Consider the following 18283-nt stretch of genomic DNA (forward strand, 5'->3'; position numbering starts at 1 on the left):
TGAAGTGTAAACAATTGTTTAACATTTTTTCTACCTTTTTTTTTATTTCCCCAAACCAAACGCGCTCGCTAGCTGAAACCACGCCCCTTTTTTCTATCATTCGCCATTTTTGCATGTTTTGTTGTTGTTGTTGTCGTTGTTGTTTGTTTGACGAATACATCACCGCTTTACTCCGGTTGAAGTCGTTCTCTTTCGACAAGTTGCGTGTCTGCTTCTTTTCTAAATCGAATTCAACGAAGAAATCGAATGGATTAATTGTGCTGCGCGCAGTAGCGTTAATCTTAGACATTAAAGCCCTCCAGATCCCGCTACGGTTCCCGCAAGCCGAAGCCGTCTGGCTATGTAAAACTGCTCGAAACTCGCTCCGACCGGGGAGCTTACTTACTTTACATAAACATTTTATATATCTGCTGTCCTGCTTCGGTTTCAACGCCCTACCACTCCAGCACCCCACACCCTAAATGCCCCTTCTTTCCAAAACCACGGGAAGTGATGATGATGAGTGGAGGTGCCTGGAACGGCTCCTGCGCTTGGCTTAAACGTGAACCGGGAAGGAACAGGCGTGAGAAGAAGCTGGCAGCATCAATGAAACGGCTACTAGTTTCTAAACGTATCTTCGAGCGCATGCTGTCCCCTTCACACCCGGGGCTTAAGCTTTCAAGCGCACGCACACCCGAACCCTGCCCGAGACCATTTATTTCGGTTTTCAATCTTCTTCCGTCCTACGCGGCAGCATCGTCGAGTAGCCCCTTTCTCACACCTCATACTCACCACCAGCGGTCTCTTCCAGCCGCTCCTTATCTGTGGGCCGCTCCCTCCCCTGCATCCTTCACCAACACCACCCGCAGTGGGCTTCTCTTTCTCGCGCTGGCTAGCACGTTCGTAACGGCCACTACCTTCTTCATACCGCTTTCAGGACCATTGGCTGGCGTGCGATGCGGTCGGTAACGTGCGTTACAGAGAGCTCTGCCTAATGCTCTCCCGCTCTGACCTGCTGGACGTACAGCGAACCCTGCCCGGCCTGTAAATATACTCAACTCGATGCCGATATACATCAATCGGGATACACAAAAAAGGGAGCCCTCTTGCTCACAGCGGTTGATCTCGACCGTTTCGCTCTGTTCCCTTCACTGCTGTCTCTCTTGCTCTCCCTCTCGCTCTGTTACGCTCTCTTTCTCTCTCTCTCTCTCTCTCGCTGTCTCGCTCTTCCGTTCCTGCTCGGTCTATCTTGTTCCTCCAGCAGCGCCTACTGCGTCGATCGTTTTTCTGCGTGTTTCTCGTTTCAGCGTGAAGATCAACAACTATTGCTTTATGTACGAGCTGGTCGGGCTCGGTTCGTTTCGCTCGCACACAGCTCGAAACAGCCCCCGGTGTTGCGGTGTGTGTATATTTCTTCGCCAGCGCCCCGAGAAGAAGGCGCTACTTTTGCCTTGGAAAGAAGTCGTTTTGACTTCTGTTACTAGCAACGTCCAATTCCAGTAACCAATCCCATCCGTCCGCTCACGTACGGAAGTTGCAGTAAGCGGCAGCAGCAGCAGCAGCAGCAACAGCAGCAGCATCACCAGCAGCAACAGTAACAGCAGCAATAGCGGCACCACCAGCAGCAACGGCAACAGCGGCAGCAGAAGCAGCCCGTCCCGAGACCTATCGATATACCAGCGCCGACACGGGCGCGTTAAACGATCATTCGAACTCGATCGAACGAGAACGCTTCGCCGAGCTACTCTCCCGTCAACGAGCCGCAAAGGTTTTAGAGAGAAATTTTTACTGTGCAGTGTTCACGGTTTACCAGACAAAACGCAACGCCCGAGCCTACCGACTAAAATCGTCGCGCTAGTTCAGTTCGTCAGCCGTGTTTGTGATTTGCTTTTGTGCGAACCGAAACCACCGTACCAGTCCCATAGTGAAAGTGAAACGGTTGCTTTTGACCGAAAAACGTGGAAAAGATTCCGTAGCGAGTGCTCCACGCTTTTGGTTGCTAAAGGGGATGTTATTGGTGCGTAGAATCAAGTGTGCAGTTTGGTTGCATTGTGACTACAAACGTGTTGCAAAAGTTACACAAAAAGCTGACCTGAATGTCAGAAGGATTTGACGTTTGTGTGCGCTTGAATGAACGATTTTAAGACGTGTTGATTCAGTTGGAAAATCGCTAGCAAACGCAACTGATTGATAGTGTAGCAGGAATTTTGTTCTGCCTTCAAAAAAATAATTTTTAAGGTAAGTTATGTTACATTATTTGTTATATTAAACTGTATTGTTAGTTTTTTTTACTTGTTTATTATGGAAAAGCGAAGTTAATCGCATGCAAGAAGAAGCGCTAAATTGCCGACGGCTTATGCGTTCACGTTTATCTTGTTCATAAATCCACATTAAAACACATTAAAAATCATTTCATATCGTTACAAGGATAACGCACTGTTTGCACAAGTTGCTCGATCGTTTGAACTGATCATCGATTGGGTGAGGGTGAGGTTCAAAGCAAAAGAAGAAAAAACGCAAACACCCTCCATTTGCTACCGTTTCGATAGGGGGTGATTGGGGTGAGAGTGAGAAAAACAACTTTAATCCCCCTTCGAAACAGAACGGGTGAACGAATCGCGCAACGGCAAATGGCTGGCTACCGGTTTTACGCAATGGCTACCGAATTGCAGCGCGGTGGGAAAGAGATGGCGCACGGCGGTCCGTTTCATTTCTGCAGGTACGTGAGCGAGAAAACCAGTAGCTGCTTGTCCGGGGCATTTGGATGCTGCAGCTTGTTGTTGTCTTCTTAGCGCATTCTCTCTGTCCTCACTTTTCCAAACACTTTTTCACCTTTTTCGAAACCGCGTACCGCGCGTAACACCGGTGGCGCGAAACAGTAGCCGGTGGAGAAAAGAGAAAGAGCGAACGAAACGCACACGGAAGCAAAGCACGATGGCGATCATCATGGCGTTTGTATTATTAGCCGCTCGGGGTCGTTAGTAATTGTTCTTTTGTTTGCCGTGGTATGTGCACATTATTTATCTGTTTTTATTTGATTTTTAAAACCTCTAATAGCTTCACCAACACAAGTGAGCTATTCTCCGCCAGAGTAGATAATTGACTGGTAATGAAGTCATTTATTGGAGGTGGGGGCGACTGCCGTGCGTCAAATGGCATTGTCAACACAACACGCGCTATCAAACAGTGGAAGCCGTCTACATTTTTTCTAACATTTGCTCTCGAGATCGTTGATTGTCACACCAGAGTCATCGACGCCCGCGTTACAAATGCCGTAACCTAAAAACCAATGTTTCGCGACATGTTCCCTCAATTAGGCGGACAGTTGTCTGGTGGTTGTTTTGCAAAAGCAAGGTAACCATCGATAAAGACCACCGCTAAATCTTGTTCTTGTGATCACCAAACCCGGAGGGGGTCTCCACCAGTGGACTCTTTTGATGAACCCGAAAGTACTTTCGTATGGCGAATCGCGGTAGTTACGCGATCGTCGCGCAGATAAGAAAATCGAACGAGCGAACCGTTTGTTTTGTGCCGAGTTTCTACCGCTGGTGAGGTCAGACAGTTTCGCAGCTGAGACGGCACAGATCAAACGTGACAAGCGTGTTGGCCGACGGTCGGCTACAACGACCACCATTACTTCCGCTTTGATGAATCGCGGGATCCGGTCGAACCAGTTTGAACCGTTTTCACCGTTACTGGTGACGAATTGGCGTGCGTGCGTTCCAGACTCGCTTGCCCGGATGTCGGAAAAATCACCCATCTCCCGATCGCCCCACAACTGTATGAGTGACTTTAGTCATCTTTCATTCGTGTTTCGTTTGGAAATGATTTTTTTTTATCATCACAGTTGTCGATGCTCCAAAATCTGAAGCTAATTTATAGACGGTACCGGGTCGCTGTGCCAACCCAAAATTGGTACCGATGAGGCTGCTGATGATGCTGTGACGCGGTCTCACCAATAGCCACACCGGTAAGATTTATTGCCCGCGTCCTTAGTTAGGGGCGCATGCGCGCGGTTTACGTCCACCGTGTATGTGTTTCTATTACTGACCCGAAACTAGAACACGGTACGCGTGGGAAGGTTTTTTTTCGGTACCTTTTAGTTGACACATTTACAAAGCAAACTAGATTGAACCTCGTGTGGCGAATGTTGGTTTCATTCAAAAGGTTAAAAAAAGCAATGATCGTACGCCACAACACATTTTGCGGCAATATAGACATATTTTTCTAGTTCTTCTTTGCAAGAGCATCCTTTTCTAAGTCCTTTTCCATCGCCAACCTGCCACTTGTGATAATTTGTTGAGTCACCAGATTCATTTATCATGTTCAGCCTTTGTCGATCGGTGTAGATATTTTCTTCACTCGCCACGAACTTATGCCTTAAATGGTCCAAGTGTGCCCAACATTATGGTTTGATCCGAGATCGAATCGATTGGAAGCGTTTGCGGCAATCCATCCCGAATTTGTGTGCTTTCTAGACTTGTTTTCTCCCTATAGCTTATACAAAAATTCCAACACTGTGCTTGTGTGCTGATGTTTTCGGTTCGTGGTTTCAAGTCCACTCGATCGATTGAATATCTTGTCCGAAACGATCGCACTTTAACGGCGCTGTAGTGATTCCATAGAAATGCGGCATTGATTGTCCTGTCCTGTCGAAAGGATGCACTTATGAATGAAGAGTGCGACAAAAAGGATGCTTGATGGGCAGAAAGGATGTTTCGACGGGAATGGAATGCCGTGTTTTTTGTTTACTCTCTTTCGTAATAATACATCAAGATGCTTGACGAAAGATGCCCTATCATTGCAAAGTGGGTGCAGTCATTTTTCATATCCTTTTTTGTCATGCTCATCACTTCGAGATGCGTCTTTTGAAGCATTTCCCTTCACTGACTGCTTCTGAATTGAGTCTTTCAGAATTATCGTAATCGATCGAGCGAAGTACCTTGTGTGCTAGCTTGTGAATGAAGTGTCTGCGAAATATTCCATAAATCATCACGGTCGATCGCATCTGAAACAAATCAAGGTGTGCGTTTTGTTCATCCGGTCTAGACAACAAATTGGTAGAAAGGATTTTTTTGGGTCAAAAAATAGTTCAAATTCCAAAGTTCGGCCACTTTGCCGTATGAATCAATGTAACGTATTTGCAGTCAACCTCGTTACAAGTGCGCAATGTCGTACGACAACCACGACCTCTTCGGCGTTCCGGCTGAAATGAGCTAGAGAAAAATGGCCCACACAGGTGAGAAGAAAAGCAGAGAAAACCCGGCCTCGTTTTCCGCTCATTAATCACAATGTCCCTTGTAGTCGTCGAGCCGGCCATCTCGTGAGTAAAACAACAAGAAGAAAAAAAATAAAGAAAGACCACCCGATGCGGTGGTTCGTCCCGATACACACGTCCCAACCCACCGGCCTGGCCTCTCTTCAAACCATCCTACACGGGGCATATGTCTTTAACGCATGACACGACATTCTATCCGTCGGCGCAGACGTTACGCTTAAAAATTAACAGCAAATTTCCATGTCCAACACTGTTTCGATGCATTTTCGATGCACAGCCTCGGTTGGAATGTGGAGAATGTTGCACTCCGGCACCGCGCTGGTACCTTTCGGTAATGGCAAACAACAGGAGCACCAGCAACATCCACAGGCACTAGTTGCAGGCGCAGGCGTCGACCGTGTGTATGCGCCTCACCACTCGCACGAGACGAATGCACTTTATTATGATGATGACGACGGTACGGTGGGAAGATGCAAGTTACCCGCGCTGTCTTTCGCTTCCCCGCCTTGCCCAGATCGGTGCAAATTTTACACGACGCTTTACAGAAAGTCTTAAGTCACAGCGCGAACTTTATACACAGGGCGCGCGACGGTAACGGATGCGTCGTAGGCGATAGTGAGTGTGTCTGTTTTGTTGCTGTTCCTCATCGACATAGATGGCGTGTGAAGTGGATAATTCCGTAATGCAACACTTCCTTGTTATCGCCATCGTTTGCAATAAGTTAATCCGGTGCTGAGAAGCCGTTAAAAGTTCCCCTGTGGTCGGTTGCGTTGTTGCCCAAGAAATTGCCCTCTATCCCGGACACTTCATCCGGTATGTGTCTGTGTGTGGGGTCGCTTTGGGAAGCGATAGACAATGTTTTCCAATGTAGGAATTGTACTCAATTTAGTTGTTTCTAAAATTTCGAGAATTTGCCCATTGTTAGGCGTACTGTGACATACGTAACCAAGAAAAAGTCACACGTATATACATATGTTTTTGGCAATAAAACCCTGGCAAAAAATCTAACATTGTTTATGTGATGCGATCGGAAAGGAATCACTTCCAGGGTTTGTGTTTTGTTTGTGTATTTTGACCCAAAAAACCACATGATCGTCACAACTCGAGATGTCCTGGGTGCTGGAAAAGACAACCAAACTGTTCACACCAGGAGATCCGGTCGAGACCTAGATTGACCCATCGTGCAGAAAAACCGAAACAATGTACCACCAAAGACCCTGAGACCTTACCGACCCCATTGTTGTTCGGGGTGGTCTGGAGAAATAAGCCCTAGAGAAGAAGGCACACAGACTACATACGGCGCAATCTGGCATTCTTTTTTTTCGCACACGAGAAGCATTATTACCACTCATGTCGAACATCTGCCCAGCAGCCGCTACGCAACCAATGACTCATGGTGGCGGTGGTGTTGGTGAACCGACAGATGAAGTAATGCAATGAATCTCTGCAAAACAAGCGCGAGAAGTGACCTCCGCGTCAGGTATATCCACAATTTGTTTTTTTTTATACATATTTTACATTTCAACGTGGTCCGAAACGAACAAATGCTACCAATTCGCGGCTTAATGGTTGCCGGTGCGCGACACACTAATGGGTCGGCTATTAAGCACGGCCGATGGCAAATTACTTCCCGCGCGTACTGTTGGACGTGGTTTTCGGTTTCGGTACGGACAGTAGAGTTGGGCCCGGTAACCTCAGGAAATTGTGAACTAGTAGGACACAACCGTACGCTGCACTGAATCATAGCGCTGATTGAACTGCTCGTCCGATGTCCGAGACCTTTTGCGCCTGTTTAGTGTGGTTTGAAAAATGACACAGCCCGGGTACAACGGCCATGGGTGTACTACTGCTAAGCGTGGTGAAGGAACAGATAAATAAATAAGGGAAGGAAAAAAAACAACTCCAACTACAGCGTGCACCCTTACGTCATGGAAGGTCAGACCGGTGCAGGACGTCTTTGAGCTTGACGAGTTTCTTTGTCTACTGCTCCATTGGCACTATGAATCATCGGTAAGCGTTAAGTAAGCGGTTTTTTTGTTGGCCAGATTTGTACGTCAGCAGTCGTGTTATATGGGAGTTGCGTTGACAAATGTGAGAGCCATGGTTCGTTTGGTACTTTATTGCGAAAAAAGGGGTTTCTCATGGCAATTTCAAAAGAAATGTTACCATTATTGATTTCTATTGAATCGTTTGTGGTTAATCATACAAAAAACTGAGCAAATATCAATTTTCCACGGACTCTGGACTTGTGGGAGAATTTGTTTTTGCTTGATTTCTCATGAAATAAGGAACTGTTTCGGACAAGAAAAAAAGCCCCCTAACAGCACTGGTAGCACGTACTAATGAACTACATAACATGGCGAACGCCATTTAGCAGCGTTCGCATTAAAGCTCCACTCTCCCAACGATACATCTCCAGGGGCGGAAGGAAATCTGACATAAATTATAAGCAACTTAATTTCCCACCCACGGTTTCTTGGGCAATAAATTTCAATTAATACATCAGCCCAAATAACTGCGCTGCATCGAATCGAATCGTGCCTTACGCCCGATCACAACTGCATCGGCAATCTGCAGTTTGAGCTACCGATTTACGATGGCGCGGAAGCGCATCTCGACCACATTTGGAGTATCACGCGCCTCCATTACGGTAGCCAACAGGTAGCTAACGAGCAAAAGCAAGCCCCAACATCATTGACAAGCGGTTGTTGGTGTAGTGCAAACACACAGCATACCGACGCTGCATGCTCCATGGCAATGGGGTTTCTATCGGATCGAGTAAAAAGTGTGCATTTTTTGTCTTGGTGTACTTTTGACAAGCTCCCACTGGGAAGAAGGATTATTTATCTGCCACACGATGAATCAATTAGTACCGGAGCGAATGCTCTCAGCATGGTAAAGTTGCATTTTGTCTTCTGTCGGGTGTGTAAGTTTGAAACGGAAGCAACTAAAAATACAATACAGCGAGGATCTAATATATTTTCATACTTCAAAGAGTGATTTATTTATAACCAGACTGCTATATTCAACAATGGTAAAGATCAACTTGAGATAAACACTTTTTACTGTCGCTGTTAGCTTTAAAATTGAACCCCATTCGAGGGACTGTTTTTATCAAACAAATTTAAATAATGTTTGCCGTACAGCTTCCGACCAGCTTCCATCGAAACGGTGGGTTTTTTTTTATACCCACCGGAGATGTCACACCGCAAAAGGTGATTTTGAGGAGGTGGACACATCCTTAGCCTGTGATCGCGATCTATCAAAACCCACGGCAATCGAAAGCTACTAACTCGTTTCGGGTAGTTAGTGATGGTACGCGTAGGAAAACCGGTGGCTAGCGAAACGAGTTTCCGGCCGTATGTCAGGTCATCAACACTCGCGGTAGTTTCGGTTGGGAAGCGATGGCGTTTGAATGGGATCCGCACGATCGGAATGTTTACGATCACTAATTTGATGCTGCCCAACCAAATGCGACCATCAGCAGCATCGAAGTGACGGTGGATGGATCATAAACGGTGCCAATATCGATTAAAAAAATGCCGGCGACACGTCTGGCAATCAGACTGCCAGTAAGATGTCCCATTACTTCGTAGCGCAATCGTCGTACTAAAACCAAACCGCTTCAGTGCTTCCGTGCTGGGTTGTGTTTAGCCTTTGTGATGATCGTAGTGTGATGCGGTAATTGCCACGATCGGCAGCAGCTTCTTTTTTGTTAGTTTGTTTGCTGCTAAATGGGCACTTATCAGTGGCAAAGATCACGGGCAAGGACAAATTCGAGAAGCCAGCATAAAAGAAGTTTAAGTGTTTCTTTATTCAATATAGCTATCTCCTAAACAAAAAAAAAAAAGCAACAGAACCCAAACCCATTCATACCGGGCATTGGGCATATAAAAAATAAAAACAACCAAACTGCATAAGTGTCCATCGGACGGTGTTTAAATGCGGTGAAGTAGCATTTATCGTTTCCTTGTGCTTGTAGCTTGAAAGTGTTTTATTGCCCCAAAAGCCACGGTTCGTGTGAAGGTTAGCGGCTACGAATGATGAGCTGCTGTACGGCGCTTGGTGCTGCTGTAGGTCGTCCACGGTGGCAGTGAAATACACGCGCACACACACACACGGTGCTCGCTCGAGTCAATGTCGAGATGGAGAATTTTATATCGTCCATTAAATGGAGTAGCGCGTCACGATCGGGCTAAATGCTGCTGCTAGTAGGAAGCTTAGTTGAGGAGATTAAACTGGGAAGTGTTTTGGTTTTTGCTGATGAATGGTTGGGTTTCTGTGCACAAAAATTGGAACACTCAAAGAGCAAAACGACGAATTATTCAAGTGTAATTTATGAGCAAACTGGTAGATGTTGATTCTATAAAACACAATCAAACTCTTTCTATTTTCAAGATTCCCAAGAATTGAAATCTAAACATTGTATCGATTGTGGATGGAAGATTTGATCTTCCAAAAAATAAACAATTTTTCCCGATGACTAACAAAGCAAGTATTGATGATCTTCGTAGCAAATGAAGGGTGAAATATCTGCGCCACAAACTCTCTCATAAGAAAAATGAAGTTGCTGACGGGGTAGTTCATATTTCATCTCGAGTGTTTTGTGGACACCCGGTCGATACCAGACATTTGGTGTATTCTACACACACAACCAGCTTCCGAGTTGGAATTGTGCTGGAATGCGGTACCCTAGTGTAGTGAGAAGATCGTTTACACAATCATCACCGGCAGCACACAATACCCATGGGCAAACTGAACAAGAGTACAAATATTTACGCACCCATTTCTGCACATTGTGGCCACTAACCGGGCAATTGTGGTGCAATTTAGATAAAAACCCCATACTAATTTTGCAGACTGCCCACTGCGTGTAATGGGGCAACCATCCACTATTTACGTTCGCCGGTAGTTTATCTCATTTTAACGCTTCCAACGCTTCAATTCTCATCGGTTCCCTTTACCACCCCTCAGGTATTAATCATCCGTACCGAGTTTGTGGCCCGGTTTACACCCGTACTGGCACGTAGCGATAGGAGTGGATCTCATCGTACCAGACAAATTGTCAGCAGCGAGAGCAGAGGGAGCGAGAGAGAGAGAGAGAGAGAGAGTGAACACAACCCAGCACGGGGAAAACGATTCGCAGCATCTCAGCACACATCACCGGACACGGGTACCGGAGCACCGGAGCACCGAGCACCGGTAAAGAATTCATTTAGATTTGACGCGCAGCATCAAACGCCACCATGTTTGCGGTAATGCGTATTGACAACGACGACCGTAGGGCCGACTTCCGTCGCAAGATGCGACCAAAGTGCGAATTCGTCTGCAAGTACTGCCAGCGGCGCTTCACCAAACCGTACAACCTGATGATCCACGAGCGCACGCACAAAAGCCCGGAGGTGACGTTCTCCTGCGAGGTTTGCGGCAAATACTTCAAGCGGCAGGATAATCTACGCTCGCACAGGTAAGTTCCTTTCGTTTGGGAGTTGACAAAAGTGTAGTCAACTATTGAATATCTCGGAAAAGCAATATCTTATCGATCAAACTGAATGAAAGATCGCCGATCGATGTTCGGTTTGTTGATATGTTTGCCCGAAAAAGTTTTTCAAACAAACAAACGCATAGTTCCACGCGACCGAAGGAAAGATTCGGTAAAGAGCAATACGAAAAACTGTGTGCGTTTGTGATCGCAAATGCCGTTCCGAGCTGTTAGCGTTTCTGTTTGCGCTTCTCAATTCCGGACGCTCTACGGGCTGGTTCTCATCGACTTCGACGCCCCAATAGGGCCGTTTTTGTGTGCCGTGTGTTTATGGTGTGTCAATATTGACACTGTTGTACGGATTATTTGGAAAACATACACATCCTCTGGGCATGATCATTTTTTTTTTCGAAGCCGCAACCATTTCTCGACCGACCGTTGAGGATCGCATCAATAGCGCGTGGATGTGATGAAACGTCCACTGCAGGACGGTTTGCAGAACATTCGCCTTTGGCGGATTCGTTATCGGTGCAGCTTACGTTGACTGCAGAGCACTGTCGGCGGAGGGGATTTTTTTTCGAAAAGACCGCATTTAGCGACACCACGCTCTTTTCCGGGTGTGTCTTACTGTGTGTGGCCATATTCGGGGCGAAGCGGAAAAAAAAACACAAAACTAAGCACGCGGTAAACTTCAAACGTTTCGGGACGAGGTTATCTACGAGTGCGGTCCGCTTATCAGTGCCCAAGCTTTATGACCTTACACCATTACCTTCGGCGTTGTCGGCACTTGTCGGATCCATTTGTTTGAGGTTAATATTTAACCAGGGTGACTGCTTGCTCTGACCTCTTCATTCAGCTACAGACCAGACAGATGGGGAAAGAAAGTGACGACTGGATACGATTAAGCAATCGGACAGTTAATAATCTCGTACCGGGAACGATTGTTCGAACGGCTCATTCAAACGTTCGGACCGGAAAGGTTCATTCATTTATTATTCATTCATCACGTCACACCACGAAGGCGAGGTGAAACATGAGCATCGTCTTAGTGGTTGTGTTGGGCATTAGGAAGAGTTCTATCTGTAGCTTGGAAGGAAGTTTTTTTCCCCCCGTTCGTTTAGCTTCTAATGTCCCAAACCTAGATGGCTCTAGGAAACGGTTCCAGGTGACAGGTATCGTGACGGGGCTGCGGCAAACGAAATAGAGCTATAAAACGCACCGTTGATAAGTTACGACCAAACATATCGTATGTCAGGTTCGTCAGCCGTACAAGGTTAGAAGCACAACACATGCTGACTGATTTACATAAAACAATTCTATTTCGCAGTTCCGTTGTTCCTGGGTGCTTCTTTTGTTGAAAGGAAAGTTACTCGCTGATGTATTGTTGGTTGTGGAATTTTAACTTAATTTGAAGAATTAAGCACTAGCGAAGGACTTCACTCAGTCTAGAAGAGCTTCAGTTTGGTTTGTTTGCCTTTTCTTTTAGTCCGGAAGAATTCGAAAGGCGCTGAGGGTACCTGGGGGCATTCCAAGATGTTGGATCTTTTCTCACGCTTCTTGATCGCTTGTAACGCTTGATCACACCGGCGTGGCACTGTCCGCTGTGTTGCTTTGACGTTGTATCTCATGTCGTACAGAGGTACGTTTAGGTGGTGCTGTAACACGATCAGATTTCGCTCGTGGCAGATAAAATAATTGGTGTGATTTCTCTATTGTTGTTCATCACTGGGTGAGCGCATGCTGGGAACCGTTTTATGCCTGAATGTTTAACATGTAGGCATATATATTTAATTTGATTTAATTCCATTAGTAAACACTTTTAGTAATAAAATATCTTTTTCTCTTCTTTCTTCTTTTCTTTTTCTTTTTCTTGTTTCTATTTTTTTATTTCTCACAGATGCAGTCAATGTATTTGGCGGTAAGCACTATTTGACAAACACTTCCTCGATGTACACTCATTTACTTGCAAAACACATACTTATTACACGACAATACACATATATAAAAAAAACTCAAGTAAAACGCAACCAATCAACCAACATTAAACTTCTAAAAGTAAAACAAAACAAAATGGGTGATGGAGAATATATAAATATCGTATAGATAGAACAACAAAATAAGCAGAAAACAAACAAAAAAAAAAACAAACACACACATAAAGCGTGATGGCGGACTAGGAGTATACATACATTATGCAACACCAGAGCAAAAAACCAAACAACTTAACAGCATCTTAGTGAAAATGCGGCGCGGAAAACACATTGCGAAAACACAGCGCAAAAGCACTTGGTGCTTGAGAAGCCCAACCCACTGTGTCATTACAATCAGACAAATCTGTATCGGAAGAAGCAGAACACCCGGTGTACGGCAAGGAGCACAAAAGAGCACGCCAAATCAAACGGAAACATCATTTTCCTTGAATCTCCCAACATTTACGAGTGAAAAGCGATTGATCGTGTTATGATTCGATCACGCGCGCGTGTTTTTGTATGTGCGAGTGTGTTCGTCGCTTCGAGATATGATCATATGTTTGCTTTTCCCCGGCTTCTGTGCGCAAGCGAAAGTGTGCATCAACATGTAAATGGTTTTGTTTGCAATATTATTCGCACTTATTTAAACACAAAAAAAAGCAAAACAATCACAACGCCAGCACGCCAGGAGCGTAATCATAGTCGAGGCATAGTCATGTGAGAATTTGGGACCGAAGTTTGTGTACACTTTACACGAAATGTGTGGCATATTGCAGTTGCAGCAACAAACAACAAACTAATAAGCGTAGCAGCAAAGGAACAATAGTGACTGGTCAATGAGAAGGAAAACAAAAATATTGAAGAAGAAGAAAAAACCGATCAGCCGGTATTAAATGTGAAGCAATGTGAAAAGAAGAAACGAGCGATAGCAAAAGAAAAACAAAACACAAACACACAATGTGAACAGAAATCAGAAGACACAGAAAGCGAATACGATCCAATTTTAACGTAAGCATAACTGTTCTGCGATAATTGTCTGTTTATGTATAAGCGATAATCACCATTTTCCCTCTTACAAACAATCTCGATTTTTTGTTTTTTTCATGTTTATTTTGTCATTTGTTTTTTTTTTTGAAGGATTTGGATCGATTGCAAGACCCAACATTCATTGTAACGTTAATTTTTTCTCGTCCCGAATCGTTTTCGCAGTTATGTTTATTTGCTTAGCGCAGCTCCGCTCAGTCAACTTCTCATGCCAAATGTTGTTTGACCTTCAAAAATTGTCAATACGTTCCTTACCGTGATGTCGTGATGTTGCGATAATCTCCCCACACGAAATTGTTGTTAATCCATCCCCTTATTTTTCTCTCTATGCCACCCTTTTCGCCATCCTGCGCTACAAGACACACACTTTTCAATTCAATGTTCGTAATCAGCAGTCACAGCCGGCAATTGCCCAGAACGGGAAAATGTTAATATGCAATGACTCAAGATATGTTTTGGCCAACAAACAACAAAAAAACAGACACACACATACGAATACTTACACAAGCACACATATCCATGATCACCTATAAAAATGCATCTCAAGTTATAATTGTTTCGACACATCCATGTCGAAACAGTTGTGATCGGTTGATGCAATGTTTTCGGAAAATCTAATGCTTTCAAAATTGTACATCCTAAAAGAACGTTTTCTTCTCCATAATGGATTAACAAACAAAATTAAAACAAAAAACACACTCACCAACGCACACCGGGAACACTAGCGTACGGGGAGTTTCGGTCTCAAAATTGTTTCTACTATTAGTTTGCTAAGATTTATTTTTGTGATATAGTTTGGTATCATCGACGTACTCGGGCTGGTCTTCCTGGTGTGCGTGTGTGTGTGTCTACTATTCGGTATACTTTGATAATGGGAGGTGAACAGATAACAAAACACAGACATAGACTTTCACAAGATGACGCACTCACTACTGCACGTACACACTACCAAATCAAAATTTGTTAAGATGAACATTAAAAGTAACAAATTCACTGTAGTTTTCGATGCAATTTTACCCAAAATCTAACCCAGACAATTCCCATTTTCCTTCCTCCCAAGTCGTACAGTATTCTATCCTGATCCTGATTACAGGGTTTGCGAGTTAAAGTCGTAAAAGTTGGATTCATTTCTGTATTCTGTTCAAGTTGAAGTTGGAACGTGTTTAGGTAGTTGAGAGAGAGGGTAGTGGTGAGAGATTCCACAACTATTCTGTCACATTCCGCTTCAACTTGTGAAGAATTCATAAAAGACTTTAACTACTACAACTTGATGTCAAAAACCCTGGTTTGTTTCCCTTTCCTATATTCCCCTTCTGCTTAATTGTTGCACCAAATTTCGTAGTTCTGCCTAATACCGAATAATGTATTATTCTGCTGTATTGGTTCTGATTGGCTTTCGTTTATCTAATTGTGAGAGTTTACGTACGGTACTTTAGTTTTCACCAGCAACTATTTTTCTCACTCTCTCTCTCTCTCTTTCTTTTGATCGTTAAAACCAAAACCAAAACAAAAACAAAACAAAAAAAAAAGCTCAACAGCAAACAAAATCACCATTATCTGTTTTTTCGTATTTTTTTCTTTCTTTTTTCTTTTTTTCCCTCAAAACAACGGACAGATCCATCCATATGGATAGGACAATGAACGGTAACAACAATCGAGCATACTGATACTGAGTTTCGGCGGATTTGCTTTTTTGCTTGTGTCTGTTTTTTAAGTTTTTTTTTCTCTCCTCTTGTTTTACTTCATTACTTTCGCACGAACACGATGCATTTATGATTTCGCCCAATTTATGATTTCAACACAAACACAACTACACACAAAAAAGCTACATGTAATACTTTATTTTTATTTTATATTATTATTATCATTATTATTATATTATTATTATTATAATTATTGATGCAAGCATAAATATTATACGCGAGGGGAATGAAACAAACAAATTGTGCATCGGTAGAAATCATTCACCCAGGTCTGCAAGAAACATTCAGATTCGACAAACACCATCGAACGAATGCAAAATAGTTTGGCGATGGAGTGCAAGATGGAAGATTTTAGGAAGCACAGGTTTGCATAAGTTATTTAAAAGAAAGCACATTTGCTTTGGTTGCATCGAGTACGAGTTATGTGTATAAAATAATCCTTTTTGTTCCGTAATTGTAAAAGTCCGAACCCCCGCCAATGATACAGCGAGGAGCGTATTTTAGTGATGTCATCAAACTGAACTGACGGCACGCCGAAGAATGCAACACGTAGTCGCAGCATCGTGTTTGCATCTGTACATACCTTAACGCAATGTGACCCAATCAAAATTATGACTAAAGAAGGGGGGAAAAACGAAATTTAAAAAAAAATAACAAAAAAAATGCGGACCTCAACTAAGCACACAAACACAATCAAAAGCAATTATATTAAGTTTAACCTAACGCGTGGCAAGAGGCCTTCCCTTTTTTCCATATTGACCTATTTAAGATGTACTACTAATTTATGCTTCAAGAAAGGAATGCGTGTGCGGTAAAGAAACGTTTAAAAAAACACTTTTTAAAAGAAAGGAAATAAGCAAACATTTGTTACAGGGTGCGAGTGTACGAAACTGTTCCGATTGTACAACAAACACTATCCCAGTTATGCTGATTGACAAACCCTGAAAGTAAGCTTAGCTTTCACGCGTAGCATTGTTTTGCAAAAGAAAGATCGAAACTGCGCTTTTTCCCACTAATGCAATGCCATTGATTTATCTTCCGTTTTACACACGCTGCTAAAACAACACAGATAACAGTTTGGTATGCGATTCCGTTTCGACACACACACACACAGAGACACACATACACACGATTGATAGGGTCTGATTCACACTAACGTCGTACAATAAAGTTGCTAAACATATTCATATTCCACCCCGATCCCGGATCAAATGCTAAACGATCGGCTAATGGCCGTTGTATTTGTTATGTACGCAGCCGTCGAGCTGTGGTTGTGATTGATGTGAGAGAATCATCGAAACGTTTATCTACGCCTTATGATCGCCGATAATCAGGTAACAAATTTTTTTGTTATTTGATTTGCATCACAATGCGCACCGCCATTAGCGACTCGTTAGGGTGAAGAAAGGATCCTGTCAACGGGTTATTATTAACTGCTTTCGTCGTTCTTGCGTTTGTGCGATCGCCGAATAGAAAGAACGATAGCAAAGAGACAAAACAACAAATGTTTGTGCAAATAGCACACAACAATGCCCGCCCGCAACTGTTGATTCATCAGCTTTCGTACCATGCCAATGCTTGAAACATTTCCCCCGCTTGAATAGTGTAAAACAGTTACATGAGCAAACTGACTGAGTGTGGGATATGTTCTACTTTGGTAGATTCTTTTCTTCTCTCTTATTTGTTGGTGTTTTTTTTTTACACAACTTGAGCCATATGCTCTTTGTGCGTCAAACAGCTTAACATTCCTTTTTTTTATTTGTTAGAGTGACCCGCAGAAGTAACTCTCTTTTATTATTTTGTTTAGACTAGTACGTTAAAAAAACCCGCGCTTAGAATAGATTCTAGTCTGCTGTAATTATGTTTAGTAGCCAGGAAGTCAGCACGGAGGATAAGAAGTGGTGACACGGTTTTTTTTGAGAATGAAGACAAAACAAAACGTTTACTGGTGGCTTCGCAATTATACGATACACAATCAAAATGCTCCGTAAGGTGCCAAATTAACGCTTAGACGCAACACTGCAACGTCTTTCGTCCAGCAAATGCTCCAGGAAACCGATGCGTTAAAGAACGATGCCGCTATACAGTTTGTGCTTATTCTTCCCAGCGCAGCTTAACCAACAGGACGGTATAAACGATTTATTTTTCTTTTTTTCATTCGCATCATCCGATACGGAACGGATTGTACTATTCGAATATTCGCATACTAGAAGCATTAAAGAGCATAGCAAAATAAAAAAAACGAATAAACGTCCACTTCACACTTTAGCAATATAGGTTTTGTGCGTGAAAGTTTGTGTGTAAAAACAAAACAAAAAGCTTCAGGTTACAGATGAGAAATGGAGTGGAATCAATCATAACGTGTAATGCATTACAAAACAATTTTGAATATTATTAGCAACAGTAAAGAAATGGCGTCAAAATGCCGTAAAAATGAAAATGTTTTTTTCCGTTGATTTGATTGATAATGATGAATATGATGACATTCATTTCTTTTGCTATAAGGTAAGTGTTTTGAGATGATTTTTTTTATTCAGAATGTTTTAGTTTTTGGCACATCGAAACATTAGTTTTTCATAGCCTTTTTTCCCATTTTTCCTTTGCGACTGTCGGCGTGTAGGAACGATTTTTGCGCTTTTTGTGTCCGATTTTGTTTGATAGGAACTTAGTCCAAGGAAAAGACGCTGCAGGAACACAAAAAAGGCCATTCAGTCCGGTATGCCTCTCATGGAACATAACGTTGAAAAGCAATTTACAAACGAAAATCGCGTCACAGCGGGAGCTCTTTGCGCAAATCTCAATAATCATAACATAAATATTTTCCCGT

General features: G+C 43.3%; 1 protein-coding gene across 2 annotated transcripts; it reads left to right on the plus strand.

Moving 5' to 3' along the window:
* Positions 1 to 1353: 1353 nt before the first annotated feature.
* On the plus strand, positions 1354 to 17896 carry LOC125766283 (protein drumstick). Of its 2 annotated transcripts, XM_049432083.1 has the most exons (4): positions 1354 to 2217; positions 10232 to 10724; positions 12637 to 12657; positions 15369 to 17896. In XM_049432083.1, exons 2-4 carry the CDS (start codon positions 10504 to 10506, stop codon positions 15418 to 15420), a joined length of 294 nt encoding a protein of 97 aa, XP_049288040.1. In that variant the 5' UTR covers positions 1354 to 2217; positions 10232 to 10503; the 3' UTR covers positions 15421 to 17896. The 2 variants fall into 2 exon arrangements, with proteins under 2 accessions (XP_049288040.1, XP_049288041.1); XM_049432084.1 differs by having other exon boundaries at positions 1358 to 2217; positions 12637 to 17896.
* Positions 17897 to 18283: the final 387 nt, after the last annotated feature.

The sequence above is a fragment of the Anopheles funestus genome, chromosome 2RL, assembly GCF_943734845.2.
Source record: "Anopheles funestus chromosome 2RL, idAnoFuneDA-416_04, whole genome shotgun sequence".
In the NCBI taxonomy this organism is placed as follows: domain Eukaryota; kingdom Metazoa; phylum Arthropoda; class Insecta; order Diptera; family Culicidae; genus Anopheles; species Anopheles funestus.

Coding starts and splice junctions, on each gene's coding strand:
- LOC125766283 (XM_049432083.1), top strand. CDS start 10,504: ATGTTTGCGGTAATGCGTATTGACAACGACGACCGTAGGGCCGACTTC. Junction 10,725..12,636: donor GATAATCTACGCTCGCACAG/GTAAGTTCCTTT, acceptor TATTTCTCACAG/ATGCAGTCAATGTATTTGGC. Junction 12,658..15,368: donor TGCAGTCAATGTATTTGGCG/GTAAGCACTATT, acceptor AACAACGGACAG/ATCCATCCATATGGATAGGA.